The sequence below is a fragment of the Protopterus annectens genome, chromosome 14.part0 (genome assembly GCF_019279795.1).
Source record: "Protopterus annectens isolate FY-2018-M chromosome 14.part0, PAN1.0, whole genome shotgun sequence".
Taxonomy (NCBI): Eukaryota; Metazoa; Chordata; order Ceratodontiformes; family Protopteridae; genus Protopterus; species Protopterus annectens.
In genome coordinates this window covers 527668533-527687659 of record NC_056748.1, presented here as the reverse complement: position 1 = coordinate 527687659, position 19127 = coordinate 527668533, and the positions used below count along the sequence as shown (strand labels likewise).

Genomic DNA, 19127 nt, shown 5'->3' with positions numbered 1-19127 from the left:
GACTCAAATTATTGTCATGACTAATTAAATTTGTCTTTTTAACCCAGTACAGTTCAACCACATTTGAAAAATGCATTATACTTACACATGTATAATAGCTGATTTAATAAATGTTAAATGATATCCAAGAAAAATGTTAAACGGGATCAGGTAAAATAGTTGAGTTGTGCTTTAGTAAATCTTGGCTCTTCAACTACATTTCTTCGAAAGCCAACCCAGTGAAGGTTGAGAATGGGAGAGTAGAGAACTTGCCTCCCTGTTGGACCCATGATAAAGCCCATTTCAGACTTTCACTAAGTCAAGTTTTGATGCAATGTAGTTCACTAAACCACAACTTGACTGTTTTAGGTATACCATTGTCTATCTATCTATGTAGATATAGATGTAGATATATAAACACACACACACACACACACGGTTCCTATTACGTGATCAAAAATCCCTTTAGGCGAATACGAAGACGTTGAACCATATTGCATGAAGTACGTAAACCGTGAACGGTCAAAACTGCGAATTTTGAAATGTTGATTTGTTTTGGTTGGCCCATCTGCGGTACAGCACTGTAAGGTAAGTGTGCAATAGATAGTACTTTAGTGTTAGGATTTGGGTTAAGGTAAGTGCATAGATAGTTACTGTATGTAAGAGTTAGTGTAGTGTTAGGTGTAGGTTTTTTTTAAGTGTATGTATGTATGTATGTGTATTATTTATTTTGTTTAGGTGTATGTCTGTACGGGATGTGTGTGGTAGTTACGGACCTTAGGATTAGGGAGGGGTTAAGGAGAGTGCATAGATAGTTGTGTTTGTGGGGTTTAGTGTAGTGTTGTAGGTAGGGTTTTGGTGCTTTAGTTTAGGTTAGAAGTAGGGTTTGGTTAGTGTATGTATGTGGTTTATTTATTTTGTTTGGGTAGGTAGTATGTAGCTGGTGGTGGGGTGGGCTTACTATGACAGTTCGATATTTTTTTTTCGCGGTTTAGTGCATTCGGGATTTTTGCGGTTCGCTTTATAAGGGTCGATGTTTTGGTATTCGTGCATAGGGGTTTTTGTTTTGCTAATATAGACCCCACACACACATATATTCATATTCACAATAGTAGTTTATGATAAACCAAACATATTGTCCTTCAGCTAAGATAGGTATTTATATTATTTTGGTTTATAAACTTTTTCCTCTAAAGCTTGATTTTACCTTTCAGTCATACTGGGGGAGTTGGTCTGTAGCTAGCTGATTTTTTTCCTGTTTCACAATCTGTGCTACTTGTACAAGGGCTCCAGATGTTTTACCTTCCACTGCCCAATAGACTATTGAGAATTAGTTAGGGGGGCCTGTCAATGTCCAGTGAAGCATGGAAGGCATCCCACCTGGACTGTGTGCTTTATCCTTCCTCAGGGAAGTGCATTCTCTCTCATACTCCTCTGCCTCTGTCTTCTCTGTCCTGCAGTCTGTCTTCTGTTCTAAATCCTACTCGACTTCACCATTCTCAGCATGCAACCCTTCCATTGTCTACCTTCATATAAAGGGAAGCAAATTAGCAATTGAATACCTTGCTTTTATTCCAGCTTTCTATGATTCCCTGGCATTTATGCTCAGCCTGGTCACATCATGCCTTCCTGTCCTTTTTCAGCTACATATATGAAGATGCCTTCCTGTCACTTCTTGATCCTTTCTGACATTTCTTTTTCAGCGTGTACCTTTGCTGACCACATCTACTTTGCTGCCATTCTAATTGCCTTCCTGTACCGTCATGTTCACCTTTATCTAGCAGATATTATTCACTTTTAAGTGGAACAAAGCTTGCATAGCACTGTTTTGATGAACAACCTTTCTTAAAATACTCCACACAACTCATGTCAAACAATTTCAGTGCATACTGAATAAAGACATTTTGAACAGAGCTAATGCGCCTCTTTACATGATACATTGTAATAGTGTACGATGAATCATTGCCTGCATATATTTCTCTTACAGTCTTTTGTTTCATGCTTTTGAAAAGTACAAATACAGCTGTAATTATATTTAAGGAAACAGTGTATCATTGTGTAGCTGACAACTCTGCCCTTGAAAAGGTTAATGTTTGCAGCTCTGAATGACACTAACAAAAGCAGTATCACTAAATAAGAGTGATTCACAATGTTAATGAAGAGCTTCAACACCAGTTATGAAGAAAAGATGAAAGAACCAAACCTAAAAGTAAGGCCTCTCAGAAAAATGCTTTATCATGTTATGAAAACAGAATTAAAACATTTTTCAAAAGTACAACTAGTGGATTTGTTGTAGTATCAAAACCAAAAACCAGCAGTAAAGATACAACGGTGTGAGGAAGTCATTCCAGCCATATGACAAATGGCTCCCAGGCAGCAACATCAGTCATTTGATGACTTTATTTTTTTTGACACTTGAAGGTTATTATCTTGTAAAGTAGCGGTAGTTTTGTGCTGGTGCTACTCTGATGTTTACTAACACATTCACAATATGAACCTGACAAAACCCAACATCATCTTTAGTTTGTCAAGTGAGAAAGATCATGCAAATATAATAAACGTGCTGCTCTCAAATGACTAGGCCTTGTGAAGTGCACACGTAGTGAGCTATAGGATGCAACAGGTACACAGTTAAAAGATTAAAGCAGGTTAACGAAAGTGTAACCTTGCTGCTACAAGAATCTCTGTCTTGAAAATCTACTGTTATGGTAAGTGCCTCTCACAGCAGTACTGCCCTGCTGTATACTTGCAGCACTATAAGAAATAGGCAGAATCCCAAACAGTCTAGACAGCCTGTCACAGGATGTGTGACTGAGCTCCGCTTATCTCTTTCCCAATGCCCGTTATTTCCTTTGCGTTATCTATTCCTGTTTTCTCTCTGCCAACTCCTATATCTTAATGTTCATTATGGTCTTTTGTGAGTAACCAGCTTTTTTAAAAAAAGAAAAAGATAATTCAATTATTTTAATAATTTAAATTTACTTTTCTGCTCTGTTCCAGCTGATTGCACTTTTAGTTTGTTTGTGGACAATAATTATTCTTCATTTCTATTGCCACAAGTAGAATTACTTGTAAAAGCTATCTGTTTGTCTTTTAAACACTGCTGGGCCAAAGTCCTGTAGTTTAATTCACAGTTGTGGCAGAACTATTTATTCCTACTGTCAGACTTGTTCTTTAATCATTTATTACTGCATGTTTCCCTAAACAGTTTAGGAAATGGCCCTTTCGGGGCTTGTTTAGTGCTTATTATTAAGCAGCAAGGTATATTTTAGGTCCCATGGAGGAAATATTTTTGGTCTTAGAAAGTACATTCAATATACGTTCTTTACTGTTAATGGGAAGGGATGAGAGACTTAAAACTATGTGGACCTTAGATGGCCATCTCTGGAGTACATTTCATGCTGAATTTGTTAGCTACTATGTAGGCAATGTCTCTACAGTAACACTAGGTGGTGTCATTTAATTAAGTTTAGAGCAATGTTGGGTGTTATTTCTTAGTTTCCAAACAAAGCTAAAATGCTTTGCATTAGCTTTTGGCTTTTGGCCTTGGATGCAAAACTAAGTCCATGAGCTACTTTACTATACTTTATAGTATTTTTTAAATTTTTTGTAATTTTTCTGATATTATCCTTTTCATGAGAGTTTGTTAATTAGCTGCATACCTCACTGAGTTTTTTTCTGTTGTAGAGTTTATTTATGTTGGTGGGCCTCCAGAGTGGTTTGTTTTTAAATTATATTTAAATCTGGCAAGGGCTGCCAGTACTAAAAATGCATACATTCTATTTATAATACATTTATTTGGTACAGTTCTATAAGTTTGCCTTTTGAGTTGAAAGATCCTAGTATTGATCCTAGGAGCTACGTTCTGTGGGAGCGAACGATGAAGATTTTTTTTTGAGCTTCAAGGTTGTGAGATTATGCACAATTGCTGGAAAAAATATAAAAAAGAAGCTTTAACTACATGGAATATGCTACCAGCATGTAATTGCAAAGTAAGTTAAATTTTGGAATGTTAAAGTAGTGGCACAAAGGATGGGATGAATTCTACATCCATAAGCATCCTATATTTCCAAGCTTGTCATCCATGAGTTGGAATTTATCAAAAGAAACACATTTCTGAGAGTAGACATATACAATGTTTTTTAACTAAAACAAACAGCTTTTATTGAAGTAGGTAAAATGCTTTACCTTTGTCTTATTGCATTATCAGTCAGTGAAAGTTCAGTGGTCTACTCTTCAGTAAGTGAAGTATTTTGTAAACAGTGCTTTTTGCAAGGGCTGGTATGACCTTGCACCCCAGATGTGGGGGACAAGCCTCCACATTGAACTCACACATATCAACTCTATCCTCATGCAACCATAGAGCTGAAAAAAAATATGAGTAAAAAACAGGTCAGCACTGCCAGTGCAAACAGGGAAACCACATGGTGGATGATTTCCTATAAATAACATCAATTAGGGAGTGTAAAGTCAGGAACAGCATCAAATTTTCTGTCGATGATTGATACCATTTGAGTAATTCCCTGATACAAACTGTTGTACAACAGGAAGGTGGAATAAACTGGGAGACGCCTGGATTTTGTTGACTTGAAATTCTGGAATTTCTTTTGTGGTGTGCCATTTTGCTACTATTTGCCCTGTCTCTATTTCTAAAGTATTAGAGCAATAGAATATGAACTGCTGACAGCAGAATGTCGAACAACACAATTCCTGTTAGTGAATATTGATGAGGCATGTTTTTTTTAACATATTCAAGAATAAATGTGCCCTAAGCCACAGATAGCTGCTATGTAATAAGCACATTTTTAATTTGTGAACTTGTTTTATCAGTAATCGAAACTGATGTCAGAGCCTTATGCTTAGCACCAGAGTTTGGTTAAGTCCAGAACTGTCAGTAATCTTTTGCAGAATTTAGATTTGCCATTGGACCATGTGTCACTGCTTGTTTACTCAGTCTGTTTAAAACTTAGTTGTTCTTCATAATTCAATATTACTGTAATGACACTTGAAATTCCTGCCTGCAGAAGCTCAGCAGTTGTCCCCATGCTTACAGAGCTCTTCACATTTCTCCCTCCAGGCCAGAAGACTCTTTCTCACTGGCACATCAGTGATATAAAGGGACATTAGATGGTGCCATCCGCAGATCTTTCTTGCTGTAGTTCATATGAGCAGCTTGAGTCTCTGGTTATGTCACCAGTCTGCTTGCTTCAAGAATTCCAGCCAAATACCCCTTTGGGGAAACATCCTTATCCTTTTTTCTGTAATATTCTGACTACCTTTGGTCATCTCATGAATAAGAACTCTCTTAGGTTGTTGTTGTGTATTTCGGCTTTTCCCGGTTAGGGGTCGCCACAGTGTTACTCTGGTCTGCTAATGATTGGCAGTAGATTTTTACGTGCCGAGTTGCCGGCCCTGACGCACAACCTTCAATGAAGGTACACCCATTCATGCATGTCTCCACACAGAAGATGCTCTAGCTGAGAATCAAACAGGACAATGTCTTACTGTGAGGCGACAATGCTGATGCAGCACCATCACCACATAAAAATGTTCTGTCTTTCGGCTTTTCCCGGTTAGGGGTCACCACAGTGGAACTCCGGTCCGCTAATGATTGGCAGTAGAGTTTTACGTGCCGAGTTGCTGGCCCTGACGCACATCCTTCAGTGAAGGTATACCCATTTATGCATGTCTCCACACAGAAGACGCTCTAGCTGAGAATTGAACAGGACAACGTCTTACTGTAAGGCGACAATGCTACCGCAGCACCACCACCCCGGGAAACAAATTTCACACATAGCCTTTTCGTAATTACTGTGTCAAGTTTGTTTATTTAACCAAAAGACCATAAAGAATAGGGCAGAATCTCTTCAGGAATACTTACTGACGAAGAGAAAATGCAACTGGTCCCAGTCTGCCATGTTCTCTACCAGCTTTTCTCTGACCTCCCTCAGAAGATAAAAAAATTTCAGAAAGCATCTGAGGGAGAACAGTATCCAGAAGGTAGACAGCATTATTTCAGAGTCTGACAGCCACCTAGACTTGAGTACAACAGTGCTGTAGAGGTGCCTGTACATCCCGTATATGTCTGGCATCTGTGTCTGTTGAGGTCTTTGACAAAACCCTTAAGAGGCTAGCACACCATCAGCCATTAGCACATACTTGTGAGCCGAAGCATTCTTGCTATCGGTCAGTCCCGGAGCCTTCCTGTGGTTCAAAAGATCTGGCACCTTGATTATTGTCAGCGCAAGGAAAAGCAGCATCCCTGTTTATCCTGGTGGAGACTGAAAGGGACCAGACTGAGGTTTTGGGTGTCTACCTATGTAAACAGATCCCCAAGGTAGAACATGCTTCCAAGCATAGGCCCAAGATTCCCAAGCCCAAATGGATGTCAATCAGCTTGTCTCAGCTTGTGCTGACTGGTCCTTCTCCCCTCTCAATCCTAGTTCCTTCCCAGGATCTCTTCAAATTTGTTCAGGATTTTATGGATTTTCTAATATCCAGAAAAACAATGTCTAAATAATGCATAGTTTCAGATGTATCTTCTAGCAACAGAAGGAATGTTTCTCCTCAGATGGACTAAGATATCACACATTCAAAGGTGAAAGAATTGTCATATGTTGACCAAATTATGTCTCCCCTGTCATGTCTTCAGTTTGCAATTGGGCACACCATATCTTCAGTCTTGCAACCTGATGATATCTCATTTGGGGATATGCTTCATAGAACAAAGGACACCTTCAAATGGGTAAAAGAATTCTCCAAGGCACAGACCAGAAACTGGAATTTTCTGAACCTGCCAAAACCCAAACTTCTAGCCATTCCACCAGTTGCAGATGTCCTGGATGATGCTTTTTACATCACCTCTTTGCACCTTGACTCCCACTCCCTATTCCGACAAAGACAGACTATTTTGTAGAGTCAGTGACTCCCACAAACACCCATACAAGAATTCAGGTGCTGATCCAACAGACTTCTACAGATTCCAAGACGGGGTCTAGGGTAGTTGCATCCAGGACCCCAATTCTTAGTGAGAGGAAGAGCAGACCAGTTGTCCATTTTAGGAAAAAAAAAAGACATACACCTCAGCCACTCTGGCCATTATGAGCCCTCAGCTGTTAGTCACACGTTAAAATTCTAGGAGTCCCTCTTTGGCCAGATGAGACAGAAGTCAGAGAAGATGGAATACAAGAGCCTGAAAAGAGAGATACTTGAATTATGTGACCTCAGTACCCAGGTTTCCAGTCACTTCTTGAAATGTGGATAAGACGTAGTGATCCTGTGGAGAAACTGCTAAAGGTTGAATGGTTAAAATACATATCTGGCTTAGGACTCTGCCCTTGCCAGAGCATATGAAAGCAGGGTCATTGATTCCCCAAGAGATACAAAATGTTTCTTTAGACTGTACCTCATCAGAAATGGTGTATAAGAAATTGGTGGAAAAAAAGGAAAACATGCAGTCAGTTTATGACTTTTACATTCCACTGTTTCAAGACATGTTGGAAATTGCCCCTGTAAAGGCTGGCTCTTCTACCCAAAGTATGAAAAGACCAAATCACAAAAAAGGGAGGAAAGGTCACTACAGAAAAAAATAAAATGGCAAGTTGACCAGAGGGCAATGCCTGGAGGCCTTCATGGCCATGACATTCAGAGGGAGCAGCTATAAATCAATAAAGCTTCCCCTCCCTTAAACATACAACCCAACCTATACAAGGCAGAATGTCATTCTATATGAAGTAGTGTGAGGCCAGCCTACTGGACAGGTGGGTTTTGTACATAATAAAACAGGTTTTCAGGTTGCATTTCCAGGGGGAAAAAAGATGTTTTGCTATCTCACAAGTTCCCCAACAACCAACAGTATATATTGCCTCCTTTGACAGAAAACCTGTTATCCCAGGGGGCCATGGAAATTTCCCAAAAAAGAAAGATGAACTGGACTTTATTAAAGACTGTTTCTAGTCCCAAGAAACAAAGAAATGTGGAGACTCATGTTGACGTTTCCCAGACTAAACAAGTTCCCATGAGTCCTAAAGTTCAGGATGTTATCCTTGCAGATACTTCTACTTTTGATCCATTCACAAGCAAATTTGGTAATTCTGGACATAAAAGATACACTTTTCCACCAGTTCACTTTCCTGCCCTTTGGCTTGTCTACTGTACGTTACGTTTTCACAAAGTGCCTACAGTAATTGTTTTTTTACAGGACAAAGGATTTTCATATGTATGCATATGCGGGTGATATTGAGGATAAATGGATACAGGAGATCCAAGAGGCTCTGCAAACGTCGGTCAGCTGTTTATAGTGCCTGGGGATGTCTATAAATCTTCCAAAGTCCTACCTATTGCCCACAAAACAAGTTTTATTCCTAGGACGCTGTCAGATGCAGCAAAACAGAAACCATTTTTTTCCTGTCACATTACTTCAGAAAGCTCTCCAACTTAAATCAGTCCTCTGCCAGATAATTCCTGTCAGTCCTGGTTTCCATGATGTCCTGGGTTCTGATGATTGTCGTAACAAAACAGGTGGAGCCATTACCTTACGTGAAGAAGGAACTCTCATGATTGAGTGGGCAAGTTCCTTGAAACCTTCAGTACCCAGATTGTCAGACACACATATTGGATTCCTCTCATTTGGGTTGGGGGCCTATGTGGGTAAATTAGAGGACCAGGGTACTCTGCGCAGAGCACTAAGAATGAAGCATATCAGCATGAAAGACATGATGCCACAACGCAGTTTAATATAACAAGAAGTACTTTTGTTTTAGCTCTATGACCAAAACTTCATCAGAGAAATTTGTCTGATGAAGTTTTGGTCATAGAACTGAAATGAAAGCTCTTACTGTTATATTAAACTGTGTTGTGGCATTCTGGTTGCTGTTTGAGTTCTTGGTGAAGAAGTTATCACATTTTACCAGTTTGTCTTCCATAAAAGACATGATGGCAGTGATTCCAGCCATCAATGTTTTAATGAAAACATTACAAATGGGAAGACATTCTTACCTGTTGTGCAGGCTGGCAGTGCAGATATGAGAGATAACCCTGGAGTCAGGCTTGATCCTCAAGGCACTGTGCATCCCATCCCAGGAGAATACATTGTAAGCCGGATGAGCAGGACCTAAGTGGATCCCGTTTTTCCCTTTTTTAATTTCTCCCAGACTTTTGGGTTTCTAATACCATGATGAAAATGGACCCCATTCCTAAGTCAAAGTATGATTAAAGTTCATGAAATTAGAATTGTTTCAATCTTTGTTGCTAGCCAGAAGTGCTCTTCTCAGCACCCGCAATGTGCTCAGTAATGACTCCTTCTGCAATTCATATGGACCTTCATGTATCACTAACATATCTAAGTACAATTGTAAGTTCTTTTTTTATAAGACCAGTTGCTCCTACTACTATTGAAACCGTCTTGGCATCCTTCTTCCACGTTGCCATCATTTCTACCTGCAAATTCTGGTATTTTTATGACTTTGTGTCTCTCTGTACATAAGACACTGTAGTCACTGGGTGAAACAATTTCAGTGATCAATGCAACTTTTGTCTTCTTTTCATGGACTATGATATATGGTTTTCCTGCATGTATTTCCACTGAATACATGTACGGATGTAATCAGAGACATGTTCTTGTATGTAATTCACATGTGAAATGTGAAAAAAGAAAATGTTTTTGCTTTTCCAGAAAACAAACACATGATTAAGTACTGCACTAGGGTACAGACAATGCAGGCCTAAGTGGCACATGGCTTTTCCATAACCAGGGCAGTTCTACATTTGTACACTTTCCCTCCAATAACATTGAGCCGCAGGGTAGTAATGAATATAAGGGAGGACAGGTCAGAAATGTGACAGATAGTACTATTTTGGCCTAGTAGCACTGGTTCTCATGCCTGTCAAACCTTGCAGTAGAAAAACTGGTCTTGTTGTTTTTCCATGTGGACCACTGGACACAGAAAATGGGGCCTGTAATTCAGTTAAATTTGAGAACACTAAGGCTGACTTTAGCAATTATCCCTTTTAGACACAAATTTTGTGAGGATGTAATAAAAGGAAATCTTATTTATTAACGTGGAAAAGTTTCTGCCCTTGGTACCGTAGCAGAAAACAGGACCTAGATTTAGCAGAGAAGTCTCACGTTCTCACCTGCCTGTCAGACCTACACAATTTAATGTGTCCCATGCCTGTATGAAGTTACATGTGTCAGCCATATCTGCATGTCTTCCTCTACCCATATCCCACTTGCCAGTTAAATAGTTTAATAGGGTCCTGCATTTGAGGCCACCTAAATAGAATATCTCTCCATTGTGAAACCTATATTTTTGTACAGGAAAAGGTAATGCATCCCCCTTTAGGCCACCTACCCCCATTGCCATCTTTCTTTGTCCTTGAATAACATTGTCAGCAGCTATGACCTCTGCTAACTATATTTCATAACTGCATGCTCTCATGTGCATGAAGCCTTTCTTACTCTTTTACAAGAACAAAGCCACACTATGAAAATACTCGTCTTTCATGGCTAAGGTGCTGGCAGAGCTATGCTTGAACTAGGCTATGCTCCTAACTGTAGTCTTCCTAAGATTTCAAAATAAGAGACAAAGGATTTTGCATTCACTAGATGTTCACAGAGAATTGCCATTTTACTTGCATAGAACAAAGCACTACATGAGATCTGATCAGATTTATACTTCTATTTCTAAAGGCAGGGAAGGAAAACTGGTCAACAAGCAAACTATTTCTAAATGGATAGCTCTTTGTAGTACCTTCTTTCATGTTCACAATGGTCAGTTTATCCCAAGTCAAGTGAGACTCTAGTATACCAGGACCACTGCAATTACCAAAGCCCTCCTAAGAACGGTTACTACCCTGGCTATATCGGACATATCAAATTGGTCTTCATTATATACCTTTGTTTAACATTACAACTTAGAAAGTGTTTCTCATTGCAGGAAAGGTTTTGCCATGGCCATTCTGTAGGTATTTTTGACTCCTGCCCCACAATTTGCACAAATCAGCCACCTTTTGGTCTTTCAGCTCTAGAAGTCTTCCCAAAAGCCAGTGCTGCAAGACAGAATTATGACTAATATAGTATAGATGTTTTAGGAACTTATCAGAATTGCATTCATTTGAATATATTTATTGCTGCAGTTATCAGAACCCTCCATTCGAACCGTCTATCACTGAGACACATATAGGGCAGGGTGGGTACCCAGGTTAGACTTTTCTACCCTCCTTGGCTACCACCTGATCACGCATCCTCCTCTGCCTTAGGCTTAGCAGCAGCCGAGAGAGTCATGTTTTGGAATCCCCTGCTTAGAGTTCTGTCATTTGGGGATGCAGCATCCCAGGATGAGTTGTACTTTGGTTCCAAAGCAGAAAACTGCACCTGACTGGGCAAGAAAGATCCAAAGATGGTGCCGGCCAGTGTCCACTTAAACTACTGATGTCCATATGATCATGTGGGAAAGAGTCCATTGGGCCTTGAAAAGAAAGTGTAAGAGCTCTGGAAGTCAGACCAACCATTGGGCTTCTGCCAGCAGGAATTCCAAAAATCAGTACTAAAACAGTGAATCTACTTAAAGATCTACATTTACGATAAGTTCCTAATACAGTAATGCCATTTATCACCACAGAGAAGACAATAATAGCAGTTTTTTGCCGTGTAACTATAAGCTACACAAGGGGACATTACTGTTGGACCAAAATGTTGCTTATTGGCATGTTTAGATCTCAAGTATATTTTAGTGCCCTGCATTAAACACTTAAGCAAGATAAACTAGTATTATAAACATTATCTGGGCATGGAATGAATGAATGGATGAATTGATGAATGAATGAATGAATGAATGAATGAATGAATGAATGAATGCATGCTTAGTTTTTGCACCACTGAACTCATGTGCCAATTTCACCCAGCATGCACATTCAAAACAAAGTCTCTATGGTGCATTCCTCCCCTGGATCTAGAGTTGGGGGATCCAAGAGTGGGACACATTATCCACACATTAAGAGTTGGGGGGTTAAATTAAGCCTTACTGTCCCCCTATGCATGCTTGCAGCATCCAAAGGGTTAGGCATGCACTGGACCAACTTGCTGTATTTTCATGCCTCCACATGACTGTCGGTTGTCCCTGGTTTTCACCATACATTCTGCATCTATCCCCCAGAAAGAGATCATAAAGGTTAAGGATTGTTATTCTATATCTCCCCCATAACATCTCTAACAGACACACAAACCATTAATAAAACTTGGGTCATTGGGTCATAGCCTGGGCTTTATCCTTCTATACCAATGGATGTATCTGGAATTTCTACCTAAATAATGTGAAATATGTTTAAAGTTATTGTGATTCTTTAATTTAATTGCCATAGTTTTATATTTACTTTTGGCATATAATTTGCATATATTTCTGTAATATCTTTGTCTAAATATTTTTTCCAATTATTCGTATGTCTTCCTTATGAATATCAGAGCTTTTCTCCCAGTGCCTCCACTGAACATGGGTACCTTTTGGCCCATTTACACTTTCCCTGTAAACAAATGTCAATAAATAAGTAAAGAGATTTATTAGTAGGAAATGCAGTCTACAGTAAATGCTGTGACATTATTTGTATTAGTAAACTTGATATGGTAAGTACTTATGTTTACCTTTTTGCTTGATCACTGCTAATTATGTGGTCTCAGTTAAAGAAATAAGCAGAAGAAGAAACCTTCATGACTGTTGCAAGACCTAGAAATAGAGGTAAAACCAACAGTGACCAAAGATGAGTTATAGGATACATATAAGAAGTATTCAAGTATCAAACTGTTGCAATGAGACAATACACATTTTGGAAATAATATGTCTGCTTTTAATGCTTCTGTGTTTCACATGAATTGTGCAAAAACATAAAAGTGATATTTCGTTTTAATGACAGACTCGACTTGCTTTAAACCTTACTTCCTTTTTGCTGTGCCCATACAGAGCCTGTTTGTGATGACGTCTGTAAAACTGTGATTGCAACAGGAGTTCTGCTGTCTTTCATCATCTCAGTGCTGCTGTCTACGTATTTCATCCATCGGTATCACAAGAATTCACCAAAGCCACCAATTGCTTCTGCAGAGATGACCTTCCGTCGCCCGGCACAGTCCTACCCCATCAGTTACTCTTCTAGTAATGTCCGTCGCCCTTCACTAGACTCCATGGAGAATCAAGTATCTATGGACACTGTTAAAATACCTGTATGTTGGAAACACTGCTGTAATTCAGCTTTATTGTTTTGGGTTGTTCTTAATGATATTGAAATTTCCTTTTTAACTATGACTTTAAAAACTAAAAGTGTGTGCAAAATAGACCAGCTTTTTTGTGCTAACAATCTGTTAAAAGTATTCTTTTTATTTTGACATTTTTATTTTATTTTCCTTGTTAGGGTTTTTGCTTCCTTATTTACTGTTCTAGACTGTAGATTTTAAAAGGATACAAATGTCAAAATTTGACTTGTAGTTGGTAATGGTATCTAAAGTCTAATGCCCCCCATGTAGTTTATAGCCTGAAGGTAAAATCGGTGTCACCTCTTTCACTAATGTTAGCTATGCTTCTTCTTCCGGTAAATGCACAGTGCTGTACAGAGATACCTCACTTCTGTTAACTAGCCTTATACCACACTATGTTGCAGCATCAATGTATTGTCTCTTGTACTCACTGTTAAGCCATTTGCAGGATTTATCTCACATTCATGTTTACTTCAGATTATGTTATTGATTGTACCAAGGGTGAGGCTGTGGTAACTGAAGGCACTTTGAAATGAGATGAAAGTGTTGCAACCTCCTGAGGCTGTTCCTGTTGCTAGAGATATCATGGACTTAGGGTGAGACAGTAGGCCTGAAACACAACTTTCTTATAGGCTACTGAAAGTCATGCCTGTCATTGTTTTACTCCTCCTTGGATAACTTATTTTAACTGTGTTTTCAGGGCCTGACACTTTAATATGTTCTCTCTCTCTCTTTCAATGTCTCTATATATTTCTCTTTTTCTCTCTCTTTCTCTGTCTCTCTTTTTCTCTTTCTCTCTTTCTCAGTCTCCCTCTCATTCTTTCTCACTTACCGGAGCTGGGCCAAAGGATGTCTGCATCCTTCCTCAGCAGATATACCACCTAGCATGAGCTCCCCAGAGGAGTTTTGAGAAAGCACAAAAAGCCTCCAAAGCTCCCTCAAAACAGTAGAAAATGGAAAAGATGTGTAAAATGCTATTACAGATTCACAAGTTGATAGTGTGAAGCCTTATATACCCAAATGACTTATTTCAGGCCTGACGTTCCTGGTGTTGGTGAGGCTCAGGTGAATCCATGCCAGCCTGTGTTCTTTCTTTGGCCCTTTGACCCTGTAATTTAGCCTCTTTGGATGGAAAATGTGGAGTGATTGTGGCAGCACAAGCAAGGCAGGCCGCATAACCTAAGGTTCTACTTGCTGAATCACAATTGGGTACTGCCTAACTATTTTCCACGAGTGTCATTCGTATTCAAAAGACTTCATCAGGGAGTCTTTAGGGAATTTTATTACCATCCCCACAGCCTTGAAGCAGATGACCAAAGCACCAATATTTATGTTTGATTTCTAACCCCATGCCTGCTAACCACCAAACCCTTCTCAGTCATGTATCACTCTGTCCTAAAGGGGCTTGTGATGCCCATGCACTGGCCCAGTAATCAAGGAGCCTCAATCCTCGCCACTAACACCAGTGAGGGGCATCCACATTGGGAAGGATAACAAATACACACACACACATACACACATACACACACACACACACACACACACACACACACACACACACACACACATACTAAAGTACAATTTCCCTTAAGAGCACACAGAGATCACAGTCAGTCTGGGGCTGGTTTCTCCCTTTCTCTCCAGATCCCCAAATAAAACTCCCCACTGGCACAGCTATAGGGTACAGATCTCAGCTGAGTAGTCAAGCCAAAACCTCCAGTGCCCTCTCTGTCCAAGTAGTGCTTTGTGTCCCTGCCTAAGTAGCTGATACACACACATTTTTAGATTTGGTTTATATGCAAACACACAGACATTCCTGGGGAAGGCTGGCACTGGTTCTCCAGCTATGCCCCCTCCTGCCAGGCTATAAGGTAATAATCACTGCCACCAACAACTCTTATCAGCTACTAAAAAGGCCCTTACCAAAGGGTGTCCAATTATTACTGTGCAACATTTTTATCTAATTAGTAAGTGTGATGAACAGCAAGGCTTATTTGGAGTGGCTTTGTACAGTATCACTATATACATGCAATGTACTCTGGAGCTTAAAGTATCTCTACACAAAACAGCCACAGTTGAAAGGTTTAAAAATATTTAATAATAAATAATAAAAGCACAAGACAAATCTTCTCAGTTCAACACAGTGCTAATCAAGAGTTCAGAAATCACAGGAAAATGCTTAAAATAATACTGAAGAATAGTCTGACATAAATATAGAAAACATCTAAACTTAATTTACTATTTTCTATCTATTTCTTAAGAGAAACACTACAGTCTAAGATCCTATTTACATACAGACAGAGCAAAGCAAGTGCTGGTGAGTGGTCAGTTCTGAAAACAAATGCAAAATGCTCTGATTCTCTCTCTCTCTGAGAAAGTCTTAAAAATAATTCATCCCTGCTGACTCATTTTAGATTACAACATTTTTCTCTGGTTCCCAGGCTTACAGAAACACAGAATTTTAACATTTCTTTGATCTTGTACCTGGCCAGGAAACTTCAGCAATAAAAGACATTATATATGTAAAATCTAGCAAGTAACTCTGGTCTCAAAACAATAGAAGGAATTCCTCAGTTCAGACATTAAGTCTCCGAGCTTTGAGATCAACAGTCATACAATGCTTGACTTAATCAGCTTTCTTCCAGCAGAGTGCACTGTGGTTAAATTTTTGAAGTTCAACATTTAACAGTTTTCTTACATTTAAGAGGACAAGCCTGCGGATTATATTCATATTTACAATGACATAGAATTAAAATTCTATCTAGCTAGGCTGGCAGCCTTCACATATCTTCACAGGGCCATTATTCCGGCAGCCATGAGTGTGCTCTGTGCTTCTGCCAGTGCCACTGGAATGAGAGCATTTTCCAATTTTTTTTATGGCCTTAACCTCTTCCTCTGATTGTGAAATAACCATTTGTGTCACAGCACGGATACCTATATCCCTTTGTCCATGCATGGATGTTCCCCAACATATACTAATGGGGGATACCATCACCAGCTTGAGTGTCAATGCCCATGCCTTCCCAGCACTGGTTCCACTCATTATGATGCACCTCTTCTCTCCAGTTGTCATTAGAGTAGTGGATTGAGCCATTTAGAAACCACCATTCCTCTCCATCTAGGATGAGCAAGCTTATCCTTCCAGCCTGTGTTATCAAGCACCAGAAATGCTAGCTGAACCTGGGTCATATGGGCTGTAGGTAGCTATGGCTTTATCTCTCTACTGCATCCACACAGGCTAAAACTCCAATATTTTTAATTTACTTTCATATCATTTGGATATCAGTTCCCACAATTCAGCTACTACCCCACCTGGGCAGGTCACTGGCCTTACAGATACCCAAAATGTAAGTGTATGACTTTCAGAGTCCCAGAGCAAATATGTATAGTGCTGTCCCTCAGCAAACTGACTTACAAAAGTTGAATAATACTTAAAATTGCTAAAAGGGCTTCTCATTTACCTGGAAATGCATGCTGTTCACTACAGAAGTACCAAAGAAAAAAAGACCCCTGACTCTGAAATGTAAGAGTGGGATAATTTATCCATGTTGGACCAGATGTACCTTAATTATGTCTGTACCAGACAGTTGCTAACAGACTAAATTAAATGTTACTAAAGCACTAGTAGAGTAACTGAATAAGTTAAAGGCTGTAGTGAAGGATATAACTAAAGCTCCCAGTCACACGTCATAATTTCCCAGTACAGTGTCTGAAAGGCAGTCATGGCACTTTTGTCCAACTAATTCCACACTGTACCAACAGTGTACCAACAGTGCAATCTGTCTGATATGACTACACACACACCCCTTTTTGGTAATGTTGTATTTTTGGTAGCAACGGAGAACGGAAGAGCTCCATTGCTGTAATCTCACTATGTTAAATGAGTTAGAGACAACCTTTTAAAAAGCAAAGGAGATCTTCCTTTCTCCATTGCTTCCACACACAGCTCTAATGTACTGCGTAAGCATACGCATGCGCAGTACATCAGAACTGCCGCAGAATACCGGACAGCTGTGGAAGGGCAGCACGGAGGCATTATACAATGCCATTATTTAAGAAAAGTAAGTTTTATTTCTTAATTAATGTCATTGTATAATAGCAATAACCCAGTTTTGGGTGTGGGTAATGCTGGATTTACCCACAGTTGTCTTTGTTTGGCCACTCGGGCTTCGCCCTCGTGACCAAACCACACCAACCGTGGGTGGGAAAATCCAGCATTACCCACACCCAGGCATGGGTTATTGCTTAATTAATTCATAGTTTGATATGGAAAATTTGAAAAATATACATTTTTTTTGTAGTTTATTCCAGCCAACCTTTTCTATGCTTAGGGTAATTTTGACAGCTATGTAGAGTCCAAAGCTGTGTAGTGCCTCTTTTTTTCATGTCATTAAGTTTCTGAACCTAGCAAAGTACATATTTTTTTAATTTATATGTATGGTTATGTTTTACCAGTATGTGATAAATACATATATCAATATCCTGGAAGTCATTTTTAATATCCTGAGCTGACTTATTTGAGCCAGTAAGGACAGTATTCAAGCCCATTGGCAAGTCAATTTTCATTAACATGTCTTATTGTCATGTATTGTAATGTTTATATACCATTACATATTAACATTAAACAATGATCTATGTCTGATTTACTCAGTCAGGTCCAAAATGGTATTAGTTTGTTTATCACGGTAATAGTTTGTGTATCAGAATCAAGTTTTTAAAGTATGGTCTTTTAAGCCTGGAAGAACAAATAGGCTTCTGATGAAGAGAATTATAACTTACCCTCAATTTTTTGGAGTCTCCCAGAAGTAATTAAATTAGTTGAGTCATGCCCTTTGCCTGGAAAGTGTTAGTGGGCATTATACCCATGTAAAACAAAAATAGCCAGAATCCTGTACAATCTTTCAAGCTCGACCAACAGGACTTTGATGAACTTGGAGATTTCATGTTCTATATCCTTCCTGAGTAGGGCAGAGAATAGAAAACATAATGAGTAACCAGTCTGGTACCTGTAGACCTCTGTAGTGACTTCTTGCTTTGGCACAAGCAACACAAACTTATATTTTTGTCAGATAATAATTGGAAAATATATTATCCTTATGGTATATCAGCTACTTTGTCTGCACAATGAAGTCCATTCACTGATTTCATGCCAAGAGTAGAACAACTGCACTCTTACTGTAGTTGAGTAATACCCATAAAACAAACGGTCCATGCACCTCCCCAATTCTTTATGTACTGTCTCCTGTGTAATTATACAGAACTATTACTTTCTGCTTTTTTCATCATTGTGTAAATACATAAAATAAAGGTTAGGTAATAAACGTTATAGTGTCAAGTGACAACTGACAGTAATTTCAACATGTGAGAGTTGAGAAAAGGTAGATTCAAGTAAATGCACCTTGGAAGTTGGGGTAATGGTTAAGGTGTTTTCCTTACAAACACAAAGTTCAGTGTTTGATTCTCCAATGGGACAACTGGTTAGGCTTAAAATGGCTGGCAAGGATAGTTAGCCTAGTTTGGACTAGTTATTCTGACAAAATAACATGTTTGTGGGCTTGAGTGTCAATCTTATGACTTAATGGGCTACAAAAAGATTGATTGTTGTAACCCTATGTTGATATATCCTCATATATATATATATATATATATATATATATATATATATATATATATATATATATATAAAGATATTTGTGTGTGTGTGTGTGTGTGTGTGTGTGATATATATTTATATATATATATATATATATATATATATATATATATATATATATATATATATATAGCATTTCTAATGGATATACCTTCTTATAATAGTGAATACATTAAAATTACACCCCCTTATTTAATATTCTCATACATATATATATATATATATATATATATATATATATATATATATATATAG

At 38.8% G+C, this 19127-nt stretch overlaps 1 protein-coding gene across 1 annotated transcript in view; it reads left to right on the top strand.

Annotated features, from left to right (window-relative positions):
- RET (ret proto-oncogene) overlaps positions 1–19127 on the top strand; it is a 314327-nt gene that overhangs the window by 172618 nt on the left and 122582 nt on the right. Inside the window, exon 9 of the mRNA XM_044056282.1 lies at positions 12933–13189. Within this exon, the coding sequence (XP_043912217.1) occupies positions 12933–13189 (257 nt within the window). The remainder of the gene's footprint in view (positions 1–12932; positions 13190–19127) is intronic.